Source organism: Taeniopygia guttata, chromosome 5 (genome assembly GCF_048771995.1).
Source record: "Taeniopygia guttata chromosome 5, bTaeGut7.mat, whole genome shotgun sequence".
NCBI classification, from domain to species: domain Eukaryota; kingdom Metazoa; phylum Chordata; class Aves; order Passeriformes; family Estrildidae; genus Taeniopygia; species Taeniopygia guttata.
This window is the reverse complement of record NC_133030.1, coordinates 15,034,634-15,052,662: the sequence shown is the minus strand read 5'-3', so window position 1 is coordinate 15,052,662 and position 18,029 is coordinate 15,034,634. Positions and strand designations below refer to the sequence as shown.

General features: G+C 36.4%; 1 protein-coding gene across 1 annotated transcript in view; it reads right to left on the bottom strand.

Moving 5' to 3' along the window:
• PDE3B (phosphodiesterase 3B) overlaps positions 1 to 18,029 on the bottom strand; it is an 87,302-nt gene that overhangs the window by 5,977 nt on the left and 63,296 nt on the right. Inside the window, exons 2-15 of the mRNA XM_002198179.7 lie at positions 17,370 to 17,420; positions 16,497 to 16,742; positions 13,617 to 13,762; positions 11,067 to 11,173; positions 9,997 to 10,207; positions 9,356 to 9,429; positions 8,745 to 8,848; positions 7,831 to 7,965; positions 6,217 to 6,328; positions 5,376 to 5,489; positions 3,554 to 3,753; positions 2,004 to 2,207; positions 1,606 to 1,767; positions 58 to 307 (exon numbers count right to left, since the gene is read on the bottom strand). Coding sequence (XP_002198215.5) covers positions 58 to 307; positions 1,606 to 1,767; positions 2,004 to 2,207; positions 3,554 to 3,753; positions 5,376 to 5,489; positions 6,217 to 6,328; positions 7,831 to 7,965; positions 8,745 to 8,848; positions 9,356 to 9,429; positions 9,997 to 10,207; positions 11,067 to 11,173; positions 13,617 to 13,762; positions 16,497 to 16,742; positions 17,370 to 17,420 — 2,116 coding nt within the window. The remainder of the gene's footprint in view (positions 1 to 57; positions 308 to 1,605; positions 1,768 to 2,003; positions 2,208 to 3,553; positions 3,754 to 5,375; positions 5,490 to 6,216; positions 6,329 to 7,830; positions 7,966 to 8,744; positions 8,849 to 9,355; positions 9,430 to 9,996; positions 10,208 to 11,066; positions 11,174 to 13,616; positions 13,763 to 16,496; positions 16,743 to 17,369; positions 17,421 to 18,029) is intronic.

Here is an 18,029-nt window from a genome sequence, read left to right as displayed (position 1 = left end):
GCTATATCTGAAGCTACTGAAGGATAACTAAGCACCAGCTGAAACGCAGAAACTTACTTAAAATAAGATCATCTTCCATTTCTTCATCATCACTTTCTAACTGTGCACCATCATCATCTTCAGTGCTTTCTGCATCCTCCTCCTCTTCATCAACCCACTGCCCTGGAAGCAACCCAGCTGCGTTGTAGGAATTACAAAGGGGGCCAACTATGTGAGTGATGAAAGATTCCTGCAGTTTTGCAAGCTGGGGAGAAGAACGATCCATGAAGGGGCTTATAGGTAATCCAAGACTTGCTTCCTCATCCCCCTGCAAATAAATGAAAAAATTCATCAGAATTTCTTGCAAAATTAACTTTAAATTCTTATTTTTAAAATTACTTTTAATGAACAGAGTAACCTCCAGCTTCCTCACCACGGGAAGTACATGGAAAGACACTGATCTCTTCCCTCCAGTGAGCAGTGAGAGGATCCAATGGAATGGCATAAAACTCTGTCAGGGGAGGTTTAGTTTGGATATCAAGAAAAGGTTCTTTACCCAGAGGGTGTTTGGGCACTGGAACAGCTCCCCAGGGCAGTGGTCACAGCACCAGCCTGACAGAGCCCAAGAAGCTTTTGGACAATGCTCTGAGGTACATGATGTGATTTTTGGGGTGTCCTGTGAAGGGCTAGCAGGCTTTGATGAACCCTGTGGTCCCTTCCAACTCAGGATATTCTGTGATTCCATGAACCACCACATGGATTGCATCTTCTTACTGGGGAGAATAATTGTACGGACTAAGTGAATGAAAATGTAATTAGGCTGATTTAAAATATATTATGGCTTAGGCCTGCATAGTCCATAATCCTCCCTCCAGCTTTGCTTGTGTCTGGATGGAGAACTAGTTCTATTGGAGCTGCTGTTCCTCTGCCTTTACAGGACAGATTCAGAGCAGGCAGAGACTCAACTTCAGTTGCTGAGTTGATGAACAGAGAAAGTGGCAAAGTATCAGCCATAGCAAGGCATGCTGGTAATGGCATCCCCTGCAAGGCCACAGGAGAATGAACTGAGCTATGACATCCAGAGTACAGTAGTTTGTTTTGCTGTTTTGGTTTTTTTTTCCCCCACCATTTTATAAACTGGAGAAGAAAAACATTGAACAGTTGCTCACTGAAAAATTTGAGCTGTAATTACTTATCTCAGCACTTCCATGGGCCTGAGAGCTTTAGAGCTGAGCATACACTTTCAGTCTTGTGGATTTTGTACATATTCTTTCACCTAGAAACACATCTGTGAACTCAACTTCTGAAAGGGAAAGAAGTTATTTTGATTTGTCAGCATCATCCTAAAGAAAGAAGTTGTCCCCGTCAAGAATCCCCTGATACCTGAAAATTTGATAACACTGGCTGGGAGTTTGTTTTCTAACACAATTATTAGAAACTAAAAGATCATGCTAATAAGTTACCTGTGAAAATAAATTTCAGTATTCAGAATGAGAAGATGGAAATACCTTACCTGAAGATTTAAAACAGGGAATAAAGCTTAATTTAGTTAAACCACTGTCAAAACAAAGAATCAATCATCTGCCCATCATTAAACAAAAAGAAAATTGCTCTTTCCATACCCACCTGTTCATAAAATTCGTTGACAATGCCTTCAGTCCATTTCAGATGCAGGTCTCTGACTTTGGCTGGGCCATTGATATCAGCCAGTTTGATGCATATTTGACAGGCCAGCAGGCGATCGTTCTCATTGCTCCATTCTATGCCATTGCTGTTCATGTCATTGACCTGGGGTAGGCACAGACATCCAGTTTAAACTCTTCAGCCATGGGTTTATTAGGCAACCTACAAACCATCTACAGGTAGTTTGTGCAAAGGAAATACTCTATTTGCATTTTTAATGGCTTAAATTTAAATAATATAAAACTTTAAATGCAAGTAATTAAAACTAACAATGACTGAGAAGCAATTATCAAATCGGTAGATCAAGACCAGATCGGTGCAGACATGAAACTGGAACAAACCTTGGCGTTAAATTCTGCAAGGAAATCAAAATGCTTCTTGAGGTCTGTGGCAAGGATTGCTTCAATCACTAAGAAACGAAAGCGCTTGAATTCCACGTGATCAAGGTTTGATAAAAAGTTGTATTCTGGTCGTGATAAAAAAAGATTCCAGGCAGATGCAGCATGGTGATTTTCTAGGACTGATCTGTCATTGTAGAGAACAGCCTACAGGGAGAAATAAAAACCCAAATAAAGAACCGTAAATGACACAGGGACGTTTTAAAGTTACCATTAAATATGCTGAAGTTTAAGGGCTAGTCAGAAACAACACTAGGTAAAAATAAAAAGTTTTGACTTCTAGTTTTGGGGTTAAAGTGACATAAAAATTCCAGATGAGGGAAATCCCCCCCAAACTTAACAATTAGCAAGGTTCTTTTTTTCTTTAAAAGTCCTTAATGATGTCTTAGTGAAGCTACATTCAGACTGTAGGCACACACACAAAAACCACTCAAGACTTTGCACAGTGTATGTGTGGAGCAGTGTGTGTTTTATGTCACACAGTGATGCAAAAAATAAAACAAGAAATAAAATAAATCTAAGTATATGTTTTTAATTCCTCTTAATTGTGTTGGAAAAACAAAACCAACAAAAACCCCAACCCAACAAAAACAAAGAAATAAACAAAAAACCCCAAAACAAATAAAAAAACCCCATCACAAAAAGGACTCCAAAACACATAAGAACTGTTATAATGGCTAATGGTGCAAAATATTGCTGGTTTTCAAAGGGCTATGTTTAATGCTGATGCAGAAATTTTAACTGTAAATGAGCTAACTAAATATAAAAACAGTAGCAGATTTTACTCACAGCTTCCATGCTTACAAAAAACACCCTAGAAAATAATTAATCCAATATAGATTAAATAGAACCTGAAAAAACTTCATTTTGCCAACGCTTTTTGCAGTTTTTTGAAGAATGATTGTATTTTTGAAACTTAGTGATGGACATCTGTGTAGTTTGGTTTTCTTCCTCCTTGTATGCTGTGTTCAGCAGAAATATGTGAGTGCTTATATACTAAACTCCCTTTGTAATAATGAGATAAGGAGTTGTTGAAAACTGATTAGAAAGTTTATTTTCAAAGTCTTTATCTCCTAACAAGCTGTACCAGTTGTTGTTGTTGATGTTGTTTTTATTATTTAAGTTTCTCTTCTGCAGCTTACTACGAGATCCAAACAGCCATCATAGTTGATTAGACAGACCTAGGGCCAGGTCTCTGTGAGATAATCCTTTGCCCTATCCTGCACTGGTTAATGGTGTTTGCAGTTTTGGAAATTGAAAGTTGTTTCTGCATGCACACACAACCAGTACAGACAAAACACATCAGAATTTAACAGGAAAGAAAAATAAGATTATTACACAAGCATAGTACACATCAATTTCCCCATTTCTTAAATCAGGCCTTAAATACTTCAACCCTAAACAAATTACTTTAGACATATAGAACAGAAAAAAAAATTCTTTATACTGATTTCAGACGAAAGAAGTGATTTTCTGTGTGAAGAGGTTTGTACCTGAGGTGCATTTGTGGCCACTAGAAAAGCATTTGTACGTCCAGGATGATCATAGTCGTGCATGGCAGCTGCTACATACAAAGCCATCAATTCCAAAGCAGGAATGTTTGATGCCAGACAACCATAACTGTCATCTGTAATAGGACAGCTTTTTGAAGAGGTGTAGCTGACTTGAACTGGGGCAATAGCACTGGCTTCATCTAAAAAAAAAAAAAAATTCAAAGTACAAAATCAGAATATTTTTTAGAATAGCATTTCATTCATGTTTGTAATGCATTATAAATATGTATAAACAGCCAGACACTGTTGCAAACACATTATGGTTATGGTGTCATGAAGCTGAATAATTGCCAAGGACTTACATTTTAAAAAAGACAAATCAATTATAATTTTTATAGATCAACAATTTTGAAGAAAAGTTGTAGTGCCATTGAGTTGCAAATTTGTAGCACTAACAGAGCATTCTACTCTTTGGCTCCAAAATGAATTTGTATAAGAAAAGATTAATTGGCACCTTCCTTAGTATTTCTATAATTTTCCCCTTTCTTGAACTTGCAAACCTACAGGACAACCTGGAGGGGGGCAGTGGAAACTACTGCAAAAGGAATTAACTCCATTAATTTAGTAGTATTTGCATGATAAGAAGATTCACAGTTTTATTATCCTCTTTTCCATGGACAAAGTCACTACTTTTAAAAATAAGGGAAAGGAATAGCACTTATTTCATCCTTGCATAATATAAAATGAACTCTTTTGCCTTAATAGAATAAGCAAGGATTAAAAGCCTGAAAATATTTATACTGGAAGAGTTTCCAAGCAATAAGTTTATAATTTCTTATTTTAATTTTTCTTTTTTTTTTTGTAGAGGAGAATAAAATTATTGTTATCACTTTTCTCCAGTTAAGTCTCCAGTCCCAACCCATTAAACACTTGGAGAAAGAAAAGGCAATAGGGTACAATCAAGAGATAGGGACAAACTTGGAAAAAAGAGAAAATTCCAGCCCTTTAAGAGCCACATGACTTGTGTCTTGCCTTTTTCTGCTACACATAAAAAACAGAGTTCTTGGAGAGTCCTTGATTCCCTCTTTTCATTTTTCTGAAATACAAACCATTTAGCACCAAAGTCTATGTTTACAATAATTTTTTTTATCCTTTACTTGCAGGATACAATTTGGTAAAAATTATGAAGTCTAAATTTAAAAGTTAGTTCTATGAAGTCACAGACAACACAAAAGGAAGCTTCAGTGGAAGGAGCTTCACACAGCAGGTATAACTAATTTGGAGGTATTATTTCCTTTTCAGAGATGCTCTAATGCAGTTATTGTTGGGGTGGTCACTTCAGTGTTCAAAAGTCTGCATGTGATACCTAACTGAAAATTCTAAAATATTAATTTTTATACTAAAGCCATTAAGGAGAACTTCAATTAAGTTAAATACTTTGGTATTTTTTCCTTGGTCTATTTAACTTTCCAATAAAGTTAAGAAATATTATCCTAATGTATTTCAAATGCTAAAAATAGCCTGACTATGGCAGAATACAGAGGTTTCATTCAGCACAGAAAATTTATTAAGTGAACCAGTTTTCTTGGCTAACAAACTAACCATTACTCATCTACTAATTTTTCTAAAAGTCAGTTGCATGATATTTCTGAACGGTGTGTGCTTTGCGATATTTCTGTACTGCCTTATATTAAAGTAAAAAAAAAAAGAAATGAGTCATAAGAATAATTAGATATTTTCTTCCAGAGTAATTTGTTTTACCTGCTGTAGGTTCATTATAACATTCTTCAGCAAAACAAAAATAACCTGGGTGAATACACACCTATATCACTCTCCATTAGGTGCTCACTACGGATTTGCTGAAATCCAGGAATGGGCCGTGTGGTCAGGTACCACACTGCATGGAGAACATCTGTGGCATGGATACGATTGTGATCTGAAAATCAGCAAGATACAAGAAAAAAGTTGTTATCTGAAGTGGCATCAAAAAGAATAATAAAAACAACAACAAAAAAGAGAAATGTACAAAATGTATTATGAGATTTTGATTAAATCTAAAAGGAAAAATAGAATTTAAAATGTTAGTGGTAGGTATATGTATCACTGAACATTTTTAAGAAGGCAGTTAGATAAACATCAAACAGTGTCTATGTACACTTCATCCTACCTGTGGCTCAGGAAGGGATTAAATGGCCTTTTAAATCAATAATGGGGAGAAACAAGCATGGCCTGCAATCTGATACCTACAAGCACCGGGCTGGGCAAACAGCTGTGGAGTGGGGAAGCGTGGGTTTTTTTTGTTTTCCAATAAATTTGGTTGCCCTGCACAGCAAGGTGAATAACGACCATCAAAATGCTCTGTTTTCTTCTCATTTTGTTAAGGACCTGACCCAAAATTCTGTTAAATCGTCAACTATTCTCCCATTGACTTCAGAATGTTTGATTCAACCACTAATTCAAATTCTCTAAGATTATCTTCAAACTCCGAATTAAGAAATTCAGTCTTAGAGTCCACCCACTTTGTCCTGCAATTCATCAGACCCATTCTAAGCTCTGTCAAATGCATTCACTAAAAACACACTAAGCTGCCCACAAATACAAAAGCCCACACCAAAGGAGAGCCAGTGATACCAAAATTCCAGGTGCAGCCACGGAGCACTTACAGGGAATATCCCGGTAGCCGTTTTCTAGCGCACGGAAGTAATTCATGAATTCTTGAGTGGGGATTTTGAAAATTTCAAACAAGCCAGTGTCTTGAAACAAGGCATAAGTAACCTAAACAAAGATTAAAATTAATATAATTCTGAAAGACATAAAGTTGCATGTTCTGCTTTTTCAGTTTTAAAAATATTCTTGTTTTTTAAAATTTTACTTGCCAACAGACAGGGAAACCACTGAAATTCCACCACTGAAAGAATTATTGGAATGCTATTGTCATAGATATATATTTAATAATTATTTAATATTTTTTTAGCACAAAAATGTGGATTTTTATGATCCTCTCAACAAATAATAATAAAAGCTTTTATTTCATTACAGATAATTCTATGCACAACTGATTTTTAGTAATATACCCCAATTTTTTTTTATAAGGCTAAATAAGTCATCTATTCCATTAGTGACCTAAAAAGTAGAAATTTATTTTCAGACTTATTATTCAAAACTTCAAGGTTTTTACTTATAACAGCAAAGTCATTAATAACAAAACAAAACAAAGACAAACAAACAACACCAGCTCCCCAAGTTGTTTCTGAGACTTTGGCAAAAAGATGCTATTTCTTGTATTTATTATTATTTCTCCTGAGTGTTTTTAACAAAACGAGCTGATAAATGAAGAAGTATTTCAAAAAGATACTGAGAACTTCCATATATGCATATAAACCATATATTATGGCTTATATGTAGAACTTAGTGTACTTCAAGGCCTAATCGCCCCCACACAAGGCTGCAAATATTAAAAAAATTATTTAAAACAAGTAATTCCTAGTCATTTTTATAACTTTTTTCCTAGACACAAGAGAGGAACAAGAAGTTCTGAAGCATGGGAGGTGCTCAGAGGAACAGGAGCTGCAAAATTAGAGGACATCACTCCAGGGTGGAAAACTAAGATACTGGAAATAAAACTGTTTAGCGGTCAGAACAGAAGATCCATGATCACTAAATCCACTCTAAAGAAGGAGGCAGAAGCTTCCAGATGACCTTGATAAATGGGAGAAGCTGGGGAAGAACAAACAGAATCCTACTCTTGCACCTGCCAGCAGGTTTGGCTTCAGCAAACATGAAACTGCGTGGAAATTAGTCAGAAAGAGATAAAAGGGACACTATGTGCAGAAAGCAGCATGGAAAAAAATCCCACTGTTTGTAGGATCAAGAGAAAAAGGCTGCCTAAAAGATCACTTCCCCCACAGGTGGAGTAGAAATATTTTACTGAAATAAAGAAAAAAGCAATGGTTGTCAAACAGAGTAGTTATTCTGAAAGCAGGAGATCATTCTGCACAGGAAATGGTAGATTATAGCAAAACCTAGTTAGTCAGTGTGGTTTTAACCTATTTATATTGAGAAAAAAAATCAGAAAAACTGGAGCATGTTCTCTATAGATAAACCATTTTGTATGGTTTGCAATGACATGGAGCACATGAGAAGTCATATTTCTGCTTCTGAAAGGTTTTCACATAAATGTAATTTCAAGTATTCACATGAATGTTGATTGCAAAACTTCTTCATGGTTTAAATAAAGGACAGCTTTACCTACTGTCTCATAATAAAGGACAACAAACCTGGCTGAGGATCCTTCCAGACTGATCTCCCATTTCTTTTACAAGGTCAAAAACTTGGAAATTCCAATTGCTCATCTTCTCCATTAGTGAATCATGGTCTAATAACATTGTTTCTAATGCAGAACTCTGTTCCACCTGTATGAGATTAAGATACTTGATCATCTCTAAAATAACAATGAAAATTAATTTATCAGTTGTGTTGGCAAAAAAAGCCTTGAAAATGATAAATCACTAGTGAATTTATTGAATGGTGTTGCAACTATGGCTATGAGAAAATCATAAATCAATATCACAAATAGCACACTTAAAGTCTTGAGTTTTCCTGGTTTGGGCAGCAGATTCCAGGGCTGTCTAAGATGGTGCTAAATTTTCCTTCTCATTTATTTTTAGACAAGATGAGTTAATAAAACAAAGCTAAAATATGCATAGGCTAAACCCAAAGATTTACTGAGCTTTAAGAATAGGTTAATTGGACAAGTTTTAAAAACACCTGATGCATAAACCCAAAATTTTAATAACACTGTACTGAACATTCATTTGTCTGTCTCACTGCCACTGCTGTATCTTTCATGAAGTTCCAAAAGAAAATATTAGTCAGTGTTTGAGCATACCCTCTTCAACATTAAATCTACACAAATCAATATTGATCAACAAAATCAATACAACCACAACCTTTCCTGTCATTTGCTGCTGACATTTATGCAAGACAAACAATTGTTAAAAGGAGATTTGAATTCCAACCATGCACAATGACCCTTTGGAAATTACTGTTTTAGCAACATAAAGGCCTCTTCACAGTAAGTTAGAAATGATAAAGAAATACTGAATTGAGAAAAGTTATTGCAAGAGTTTGTTGTTTTTGGTTATTTTGGTAGTTTTTTGGGTTTTTTTTTTTTTTGCAATTACATGCTTACAAGCAGTGTATTTTGTGTTTGATCGATCATTTCCTTCCCTTCATCTTTCCTCTTCTCTGTATGGTGGAAAGATTCTTTGGAGACATTAGCACTTGCAATTTCACCTTAAAGAAAACACACAGAGAAATATTATATCAGTAACTGATTTGTAAATTACTATTGTCTAATAACTTTTTAACTGATCATACATATTTGTCACAGAAATACAAGTAATAGCTTGTTTCTAACACATTTTATTTAAGAAGTATGCAAAAATTCATAGAGGACAAAATTTATTACAGAAGACCTATTTGAAGATTAAGAGAAGCTAAAAGCATAGTTTTTATTAGGAAAAAAAATGGTTCAAGCAATTAGTTTAGCTTAGTTGGTAGAGCACTTGTTTGATGCATGGAGTACAGAACTATGAAGGTATTAGTGGAAGCCTGTTTCCTTCCTATGAAGCAGGCAATATTTAATCTAATTTTGATTATTCTAAAACACAAAACAAAGTAAAATACATACATGGGTTAAAATATAGGAAAAATATGTAGAAATAGTGAAATTTTAATTTAACTGGCTTGAAAAAAATGCAGCAAGTTGATATCAAGTATTTGTCTATTTTGAAATCCCACCTGATTTTCTGTCTCTGTATTCTGCAAAGTCTGGTTCTGGTATTGGAACAGGCTTCAGTATCTGACGTCCACAGCTTACAGAATACATGAAAAATATTTACAACATTCAGTAACTTTCTTCTTTTGCTACTGCTGTCTTCTACTGGAAAATATCTGTAGATTACTTTTTTTAAAAAGGCTTGTAAAGGTTCCTCTAACAACTGACCTGAGTATTTTCTCCTAAATTTGGCACACACAGATTTAGTCTGTCCTTAGATAATAATCAACCATCACCTCCCCCAAAGTTAGACACCTGAATTATTAAAGTAGGGCTCATAGCTGAGAAAGTATTCAGAAAGACAGAATCCAATTCCCAAGTAAGAAACCCTCCTTTTCTAAAATTCCACAAAATATTGCTCCTCTACAATAACAGCTGCTGAGAAAGATGGACCATGTCAAAGCAGTGACATACATTCAGCATTCCTTATTCTGCCCTGAGTAACACAGTTACAGATTATGATGAGATTTATGCCCTTTTTCCATCCTAGTAGGGGAACAGGACTTGATTTTTTGTTTGGTTGGTTGGTTTTTTGTTTTTTATTTTAATTGCATTCTTTTCAACCCATATGAAGCGACCAAAGTTATAACAGAGTTTACAGTACCTGCTACACATATAACCTACAGGTGTTTTAACTGGCTGCTGGAAATCTGGAGAGCTAGGTGTGTGTCCTGGAGGCTTGTGTATATTAATGCTTGGTTTTGTGAGGAAATCAGCAGTGTCAGGGAACTCTACAGGTGACCAGTTGCTGAAAGCCCCGCTGGAGACAGATCCATGACTTGGCGAACCCACGGGACTCAGGCCAGGAGAAGCACCTTCCAAAACAAACATGACATGGGGCTCAGATGACAACAACGTCGTTGCTGTTTACAAAGAGAGGATTTAAACAACGAGGGACATGCTGATGTTATTTTAGTGCTATGTTTACATGAAAAGCCCTGTGATGTTGTCAGAACTCAAAATGTCCCTCAGAAATTTTTGGATGTTCCGGGTCCAGGTCAGAAGCATTTGAGACCCTGGCAGGCAGCTGGACACAGCTGTGATTTTGGATTTGAACCATGGAATGATTTACCAACCTTGCAGGAAGAACAAGAAGTCACAAAAGTTTAGATATTAGAGTAGAAGTAGTCCCAAAGTAAAGGGAAGAATTTTTGAGTGCTGTACAGGGGAGTTTTAGGTCTTGTACATGGGGGTCAGAGGTTTTAACATGGAGGGATTTGGGCCTGCCCTGTCCTCCCTTTCTCTTCTTCCTTACCTCCATGTTCTTGCTGATGTTGGCACTCACAGATTGGTTTAGAGTAGAAGGGCACCATTTAATATAGGTAATAGGCATTGGGGGAAAACTATAAACATTAAACATGTAATGTACCATATAAAAGATAGCAGCAGCCAGGGGTGGGGAGAGAGAAGAAGCAGTCAGGAGTCAGAGAGGATGTCAGGGTGTGTGTGTGCCTCTGCCTGAGCTGCTGAGCAAACCACAGCAGCTCAAGAAGAAAATCTTATAGATAACTTGCAATAAACAACCATGAGACCGGACAACAGAAGACTTCTGAGGTTTTTTCGAAAGCACAGGTTGGAGGAGAGACTTTTCCACCACACGGAGCCACCCCCAACCTAGAGGTGAGCTCCAGCATGATGTGCCATCCTGTTACTGTACAAATTGCATGATCCTACCTGCTCGTCTGGGAGCCATGTGATGAGCCAAGGTCACAGAGGATGATCTTTGCTTTGGTATTGTCAGCAAGTTTGCACCAAAAGACCCATTTGAGTGAGATCCTTGGCTGAAAAGAAAACAGTAAGGATTTCTTTTTCTTAGTTTCCTAGTTTGTCTTCCACTTGTATTAAATAAAATGCTTTTAAAAGAACTACACTGCAGTGTGACAGGTCCACCACAATTCAAGAAAAATACTACTTACTCGTTGAATGCAAAACCAGCTAGAAAATACATGTTAATTACGTGAAATAAAAACTGCTTTGTACTGATTGAAAGCAACAATACTTAACACAGTCCTAAAATGATGCAGTAAATAGACTAGGTATGATAGGTTTACTTTTTAACATGCTACTTTCCTTGAGCATTTGAAGCAGGCTGTTTCCTAACAGATGTGAGGATTGATTACTTTGGAAATACAATTAATTAAAATATAATTAAAACCTTACACAGCCACATAAATTTAACATATTTACACTTTTTAATATATACATATAAATAATTTATTATTCAATTATTTATAAATACTTTATTTAATATAACCTTAAAACTAAAGCTGTTTTGGACAGCAAAGTGTGTTTTGCTTCCGCGGCCAAGTCCTTAAACTCAATTGCTCAATCCTGCCATCTGCTGTTCCAGGGACAAAATTTCACTCCATGATTTAAAATTATATTTCCTTTAGGGAACAAAAATGGAATATGCAATTAAAAATAACTGTATGTGTTTACTTCAAAGTGAAAATAGTTAATGTAAAACTATTTTGCTTCTGGAGGGGAAAATAGTATTTACCAAAACATCTTAAGCTGATGGCAAAAAAAGACCAATACAGAAATAATACTTGATCTCCTATCATTAGTTTAAATACATGCATATGAAAAATTAGTTCAAGAATAAACATGGATTTATTCCTGTGTATCTCCAGCTACTGGAAAGGGTCCAGTGGAGGCCATAAAAATGATGAGGGATCTGGAGCAGCTCCCAGGCCCAGGAGCTGGGCCTGGTTAGTTGAGAGAAGGCTGAGAGGGGATCTCATCAATGTATATAAATATCTCCAAGGTGGGCTAAGAGGATGGTGCCAGACCCTTTTCAGTGGTGCCCAGCAAGAGGAGAAGGAGCAATGGCCATAAACTTGAGAAACATGAGAAACTTCACCTCAACATGAGGAAGAACTTTACGTTTTGAGCTAGTGTTGGAATGAAAAACCAAATTAAAAATCTGCATACACCTAAAACAGAAGTTCCCCAGAGCTGCTTGTGAATAGTAAGGAAAGTGAGGAAACCCTCTGTAAATGTACACTGAGACTGCAGCAGGAGGGCTGAGTCTCAAATTGAAATCCCATGGTTGCTAAGGCTAAAGCAATTTCTCTGGTCCCTGGTTATTTCCAGTGGATACAACTGAGGAGGTTCATCTGGACGCCAGCAACCAGGTCAGCATGAAAATACAATCTTGTAATGATTACTACTGCTCATATTAGAATCTTCAATTGTAATTCATTGTAATTGTAATTAATAAACCACAATTAAGTTTTACAATGTAAAAACTTAAAGATCATATTTTATCCAAGGAGGGAAACCCACTGAAAGGGCAAAATTATTCAAGTAGTTAATTTAATATTCAATATAATACTGATAAGTAAATTCTTGGACATGTGTATATACATTTCCATCTACTATTAATAATTACCACTTATCAGCATAACTCATGTTTTCTTTTATAAGAACACATCTGTAATACTTTCCTTATGACCTATGTTAGAACCATTTAAAGAAAAAAACAAACAAAAAACCAAACAACCAGACAAAACCTAAACAAACAAAACCAACAAAACAAGAAAAGCAAAACCACACACATTTTTACAGATTTCAGAAGCAAAGGCATACTCATCTATACATTTAAATAAAATTAAATGTGTGAATTTTTGCTAATATACAACATTGTACAAAAAGAAAAAAAAAACATTCATTTTAATCCTAATTCAGAATGTTATCTTAATTCTGGAAATAAAAGCTCTATTTGCACCATATTTACTAACAAGCAGAGAAGAAATTACTACCTTAATGTAACTTAAAACTTGCTTGATGACTGAAGGAATAATAAATAATACCCACAACAGCAGCTACCAACCACAAGAAAATTGTCTCACCTTTTTAGATATGCATGGGTATATGGAAGTTGGCAAGTGGTACATATATTAAACAAAAAGAAAGAGGCAGCCAGTACAAGTCTAGAGACTAAACTAGTTTGTTTTGCAATCATGTCTGCTGGACTTTTTTTTCATTTCCTACTCAAGCTTATATCGAGGCCTACTTATTATGACAGGGCACACTATTTAACCTCAGAATTACCTGATTTCTACTTAAGATCAACCTGAGTTACACAGCATAGTACATAATTAACTTTTCCAGTTTATGCTGGCAGAATTTGGAGACTTAATTCCCAAGACTTTACATCCAATACTTCTGTTGCCAAGTTCCAGCATTATTATTGTCCTTAAAACTCTGTCCAGTGCTTACCTTGCTGTGTTATATTCCTGGTGGGATCTCTTGCTAATGCTACTCCTTTCCCATCTAGATGATGCTGATTCCATGGGTGACAAGCCAGAAACTCCTGAGGATCGTCTCAGCTGTGGGGTTGGCAGGCTGCTCCTGCTACTTAATCCCTGTTGAGTAATTTGACCGTGGTTAAAGTCCATGGAAGTAAAAGCAGATGTTAAAATTTTATATATGGTTTTTAAGGGCTATTTATTGCTAATCTTCATAGATAAATAGTTGATGTGGTACCTTACCACGGTATGGTCTCTTTCTCCAAGTGGAGGTCTTCCAAGGCACCAAGGCCAGGACATAAGAGATGTGCACACTCAGGGGTTTGCCTAGACAACTTTTACTTGCCTCAACTGTGAAATCTTTTAAAATTTTGACTGTTAATAACAGCAGAAATCCACCTATCTGGCAAGCATTCTACTGTCAGACACTGGGAGATCTGGGGGCAGTCCTAGGGACAGTCCTGATGGAAGTGGAAAGTGTTTCTGTTGCAGAGTAGCCTTGCAATGCTTTTTGTCTCGTATTTAATTTCTTTTTTCTGAATACTGGGAAGTTCACACTTCCAAGAAACCCAGAGGGAAGGGCTAGCGTTAGATAGGCAGTTATGACTAGCCCAAGGTCTGAAGCCCAGTTTTATTCTTTTCCCTGTCTTTAATTCCTTTCCTATAGAGGAGAGCAGGCAGCTTTAACACTGAATCATGGAATGGTCTGGGTTGGAAGGGACCTTAAAGATCTTCTAGTTCCAACCCACCCTGCAGTGGACAGGGACACCTTTCCCTAGACCAGACTGGTCACAGCCTCATCCAGCCTGGCCTAATACCCAACCTAACCCTGGTCTCATTCACTTTGAAGCCATTCCCCCCATCCTGTCACCACATCCTTGTGTAAATAATCCCTCTCCACCTTTCCTACAGGCTCCCTTCAGGTACTGGGAGACCACAGTTAGGTAACCCCAATGCATTCTCTTCTCCAGGCTGAACAATCACTGCAGGAGAGGTGCTTCAACCCTCAAATCAACTTGATGACCCCCTAATCAACTTGAAAATTATAACTGAACACACTTTGGAAGCCAGTCAGGGAAGAGAAATAAAAATGTACATAATCTACAGCAAAAAACTACAGGGGAGACCTTTTATATTCCAAGTCAGGGAGAGAGAGAGTGGGAACCTTTCAAAATCATCCATTTTGAAGAAATACTTTCATGATATTTTCTTTGCTCTGTTATAACCCGGAATTTTTGCTCACTAACCTGGTTTTTAAAAGCAAATGAAATCTTTCTCTTGCAGTAACATACACAGGGGGAAATATTTGGGCTTACTCTTAAACATGCCGAAGCCAAAGAATTATTGAATGATGGTGGCAAGCACTAGGGAAAATTTCTATACAGAAAATCTCCAAAACTTGAGGAAAAAGTTACTTTTTAGGAAGGATAAAAAGAGCGCAGCTGTGAAAAACCATAATATTTCAATCTCACATACTCCTTATAACTGGTCTCCAGCAATGAATATTTGTCATTTCATGTTATTTTGACTGCTTGTAAAGAAAATTTTAAAATCCAAAGGTATGCCAATCCTTAGCAGCTTTTAAAGAAATACACAAAGAAAAACATGAATGAATGAATGACTGTGATCCCTGCCCAACTGATTTCTGCAGGTATCCATTGTGACATTACAAAGAATTCCATACTGCAGTGGTTCTGCAGGATCATCCACAGAGTAACCTGGTTAGTAGACACTGAGTTTTTCCCAAAAAAATATGGTTCCCAACAGAGATTTCACAAGCTGAATGAGGCTCCAAAATACTAAGCTAACCAGATGATCAGTTGGGGACAAGTTGCCCACTTCCTGGAAATGCAAACACATACAGGGTATGTCCCAGAGTAGCCTCCACAATAAACAGCTTCAAGCTGTCAATACTGGGCTGGAATTATTAGCACTGGTGCAGCTGAGTTTCTATACTGTAATTTTTTTCCCAGTACATTCCTTAGCATTTCAGATAGTAACTACAATCTTGCTTTCACCTATTAACCCTGAGTAATGGAGAAGTGATAACTGGTCTCATAAAGTGATTTGTTGAAGAAAAAGAAGGGATATTTTTCCTTTTACATAGCTGATTTGCTTCTGTGTGATGGCTGGTTTGCTGTCCACAAGAGTAAATTTCATGAGGAAAAAAGGTCAATGAAAAAGCCACACTGACAGTAATAGTTAGATAAAGAATGTAGAAGAATCCTCTAGAATTCTTTATCTACAGCAACTGGCAGAACAAGAGGACACGGGAGGACATGGTCTCAAGCTACGTCCGGGAAGGTGTAGGTTGGATATTAGGAAAAAAATTTTCACTGAAAGAATACTAAAATACTGGAATTGTCTTCCCAGGGAGGTGGTAGAATCACCATCTCTGGATGTGTTTAAAAAAAGACTGGACATGGCATTTGGTGGTATAGCCTAGTTCAGGTGTTAGGGCATAGGTTGGACTTGATGATCTTAGAGGTCTCTTCCAACCTCATTATTCTGTGATTCTGTGAATCAAGAACAGCCTTGCTCATCCCATATCATGAGACTATAACACCTTCAGCTTATATTTGCTGTTATTTTCAGGAATGTTGTGGTCAGGGTGCAGACCAGTACTTGTATCTGTCTATTTATCAACCACTTGAATTTGCATTTTAGTATCTATCTCCATTTAATTCAATGTTTTTTCACAGATGCTCCCTTTTGACCTTAAATATTGTCCACAGGTACTCACTAGAGAACCTATGCGTACAGGAGCATTCCTTCTAGGAGAATTTTCCTTTATCTATTTATTTTTTTTTAACCACAGCACACACGCGAATGCAAATAAAAGCTGTTGGACCTTGAGCAGCTTCCGGTCTTTTTCAGCAGGATCCTCAATTTCAGGACAAGGGAAGAAACCAGGAAAGGGTGTGAATGGGCTGGCCTTTGGCCTGCATGCTCCTGAGAAAGCACCAATGAGGCTGTTAATGCTTCGAAGGGAAGAGACCACGTGTGGTGGGAGACATGGGTCACTCAGGAGCTCCGTCAGCATGTTCCGAGCCTCGTTCAGCACTGAGAGATCAACTCCACTCCCACTGCCAGCACTCTGGAATAGATGGAAATATTGCAAACTGTTAACATGTCAAAACACTTCATGGTGTTCTCTGTTTCAAGTAAGTACCCTATGCATTGCAAATTTAACAAAAATAAATTTTAAAAAATCAATGCAACATGATTTCTTTGAAAGAAAATATATATAGACGTTCAGACAGCAGTGTCTGCAGGTTTTTGTCACACAATAAAAAGTAATTCACAATTCAACATTAACTTTCAGTCTTTTTCTCTATTTAAAATCTGTTGGCAATTTTTAAATCTCTATTTTCATTACTTTGTCTCAGCATTAAACTTACTACTCTTTCTCTTCCAACAAAATCAACAAATTTTGGCAGCCAAATTGTTAGAGCCCCTTACAGAGGTACCATTTCCACAACCTCATAATTTTTATTAACCCTTATTATACTGAAAGAAATTATAAAAAACTTGTCCAAACAAAAGTGATGAGTTTTCATTTTGCATAATTCTCTGTACTACAATATAAGATACAGGAAAAAATAGGCAAATACAGCATCAACAGAAGAAATGAAATTTTATAGTTTGAACAGTTTTGAAATCTGTACTCAATCACATTTCACAAAAAAAAAAAAAAAGACAATTAAATTCACAAAATACTGACCTGGTAATAGGGCTTGTACCATTGCTTCAAATCCCAATCCCAAAGTATCATCTGTAAAGATAAAAAAAAAGAAGAAAATATTAATAAAAGGTAATGTGTTAATGGTAATTAATGGTTAAAGGTAATTAATAAAAGGTGATATGTTCATGTTGAAAAAGAGCAGTGGCATAAATTTTGATTATGTGATGCAATGAGAAATGCATCACATAATCAAATCCCTTTGTTTTTTCATATGTAATTTGGGCCATATTCTCAGTTAATGCTACCCAGCAAGAGCCCTAAAGAAGAGTCTACAGAAATTGCATGCAACAGAGATATTGTGATGAGAGAATAATATGGCCTTATTTCAATATTTTTAGATTGCTTAAAAATCATTCAACATACACTTTAAATCTGATGGTGACGCTGCTTTCCTGCTCCTATTCACTTCAACATACAAAAGCAAATCTAGCCTAAAACCTCCAAAATATTTTTTCTTTCAGAATCATTCAAACAGAAGCAATTTTTGTAAATACAGTGAAGAAAACATTACATTTAATCACGTACTTTTAAAGGGGGCAAAAATCTCTCCAAAGAGAGGTTAAAATTCAGTATTTTTAAAAAGATTTCCTTCAGGAGGTTTTGTTAGGCTTTGCTTGAACATGGCTACAAAGCCCCATA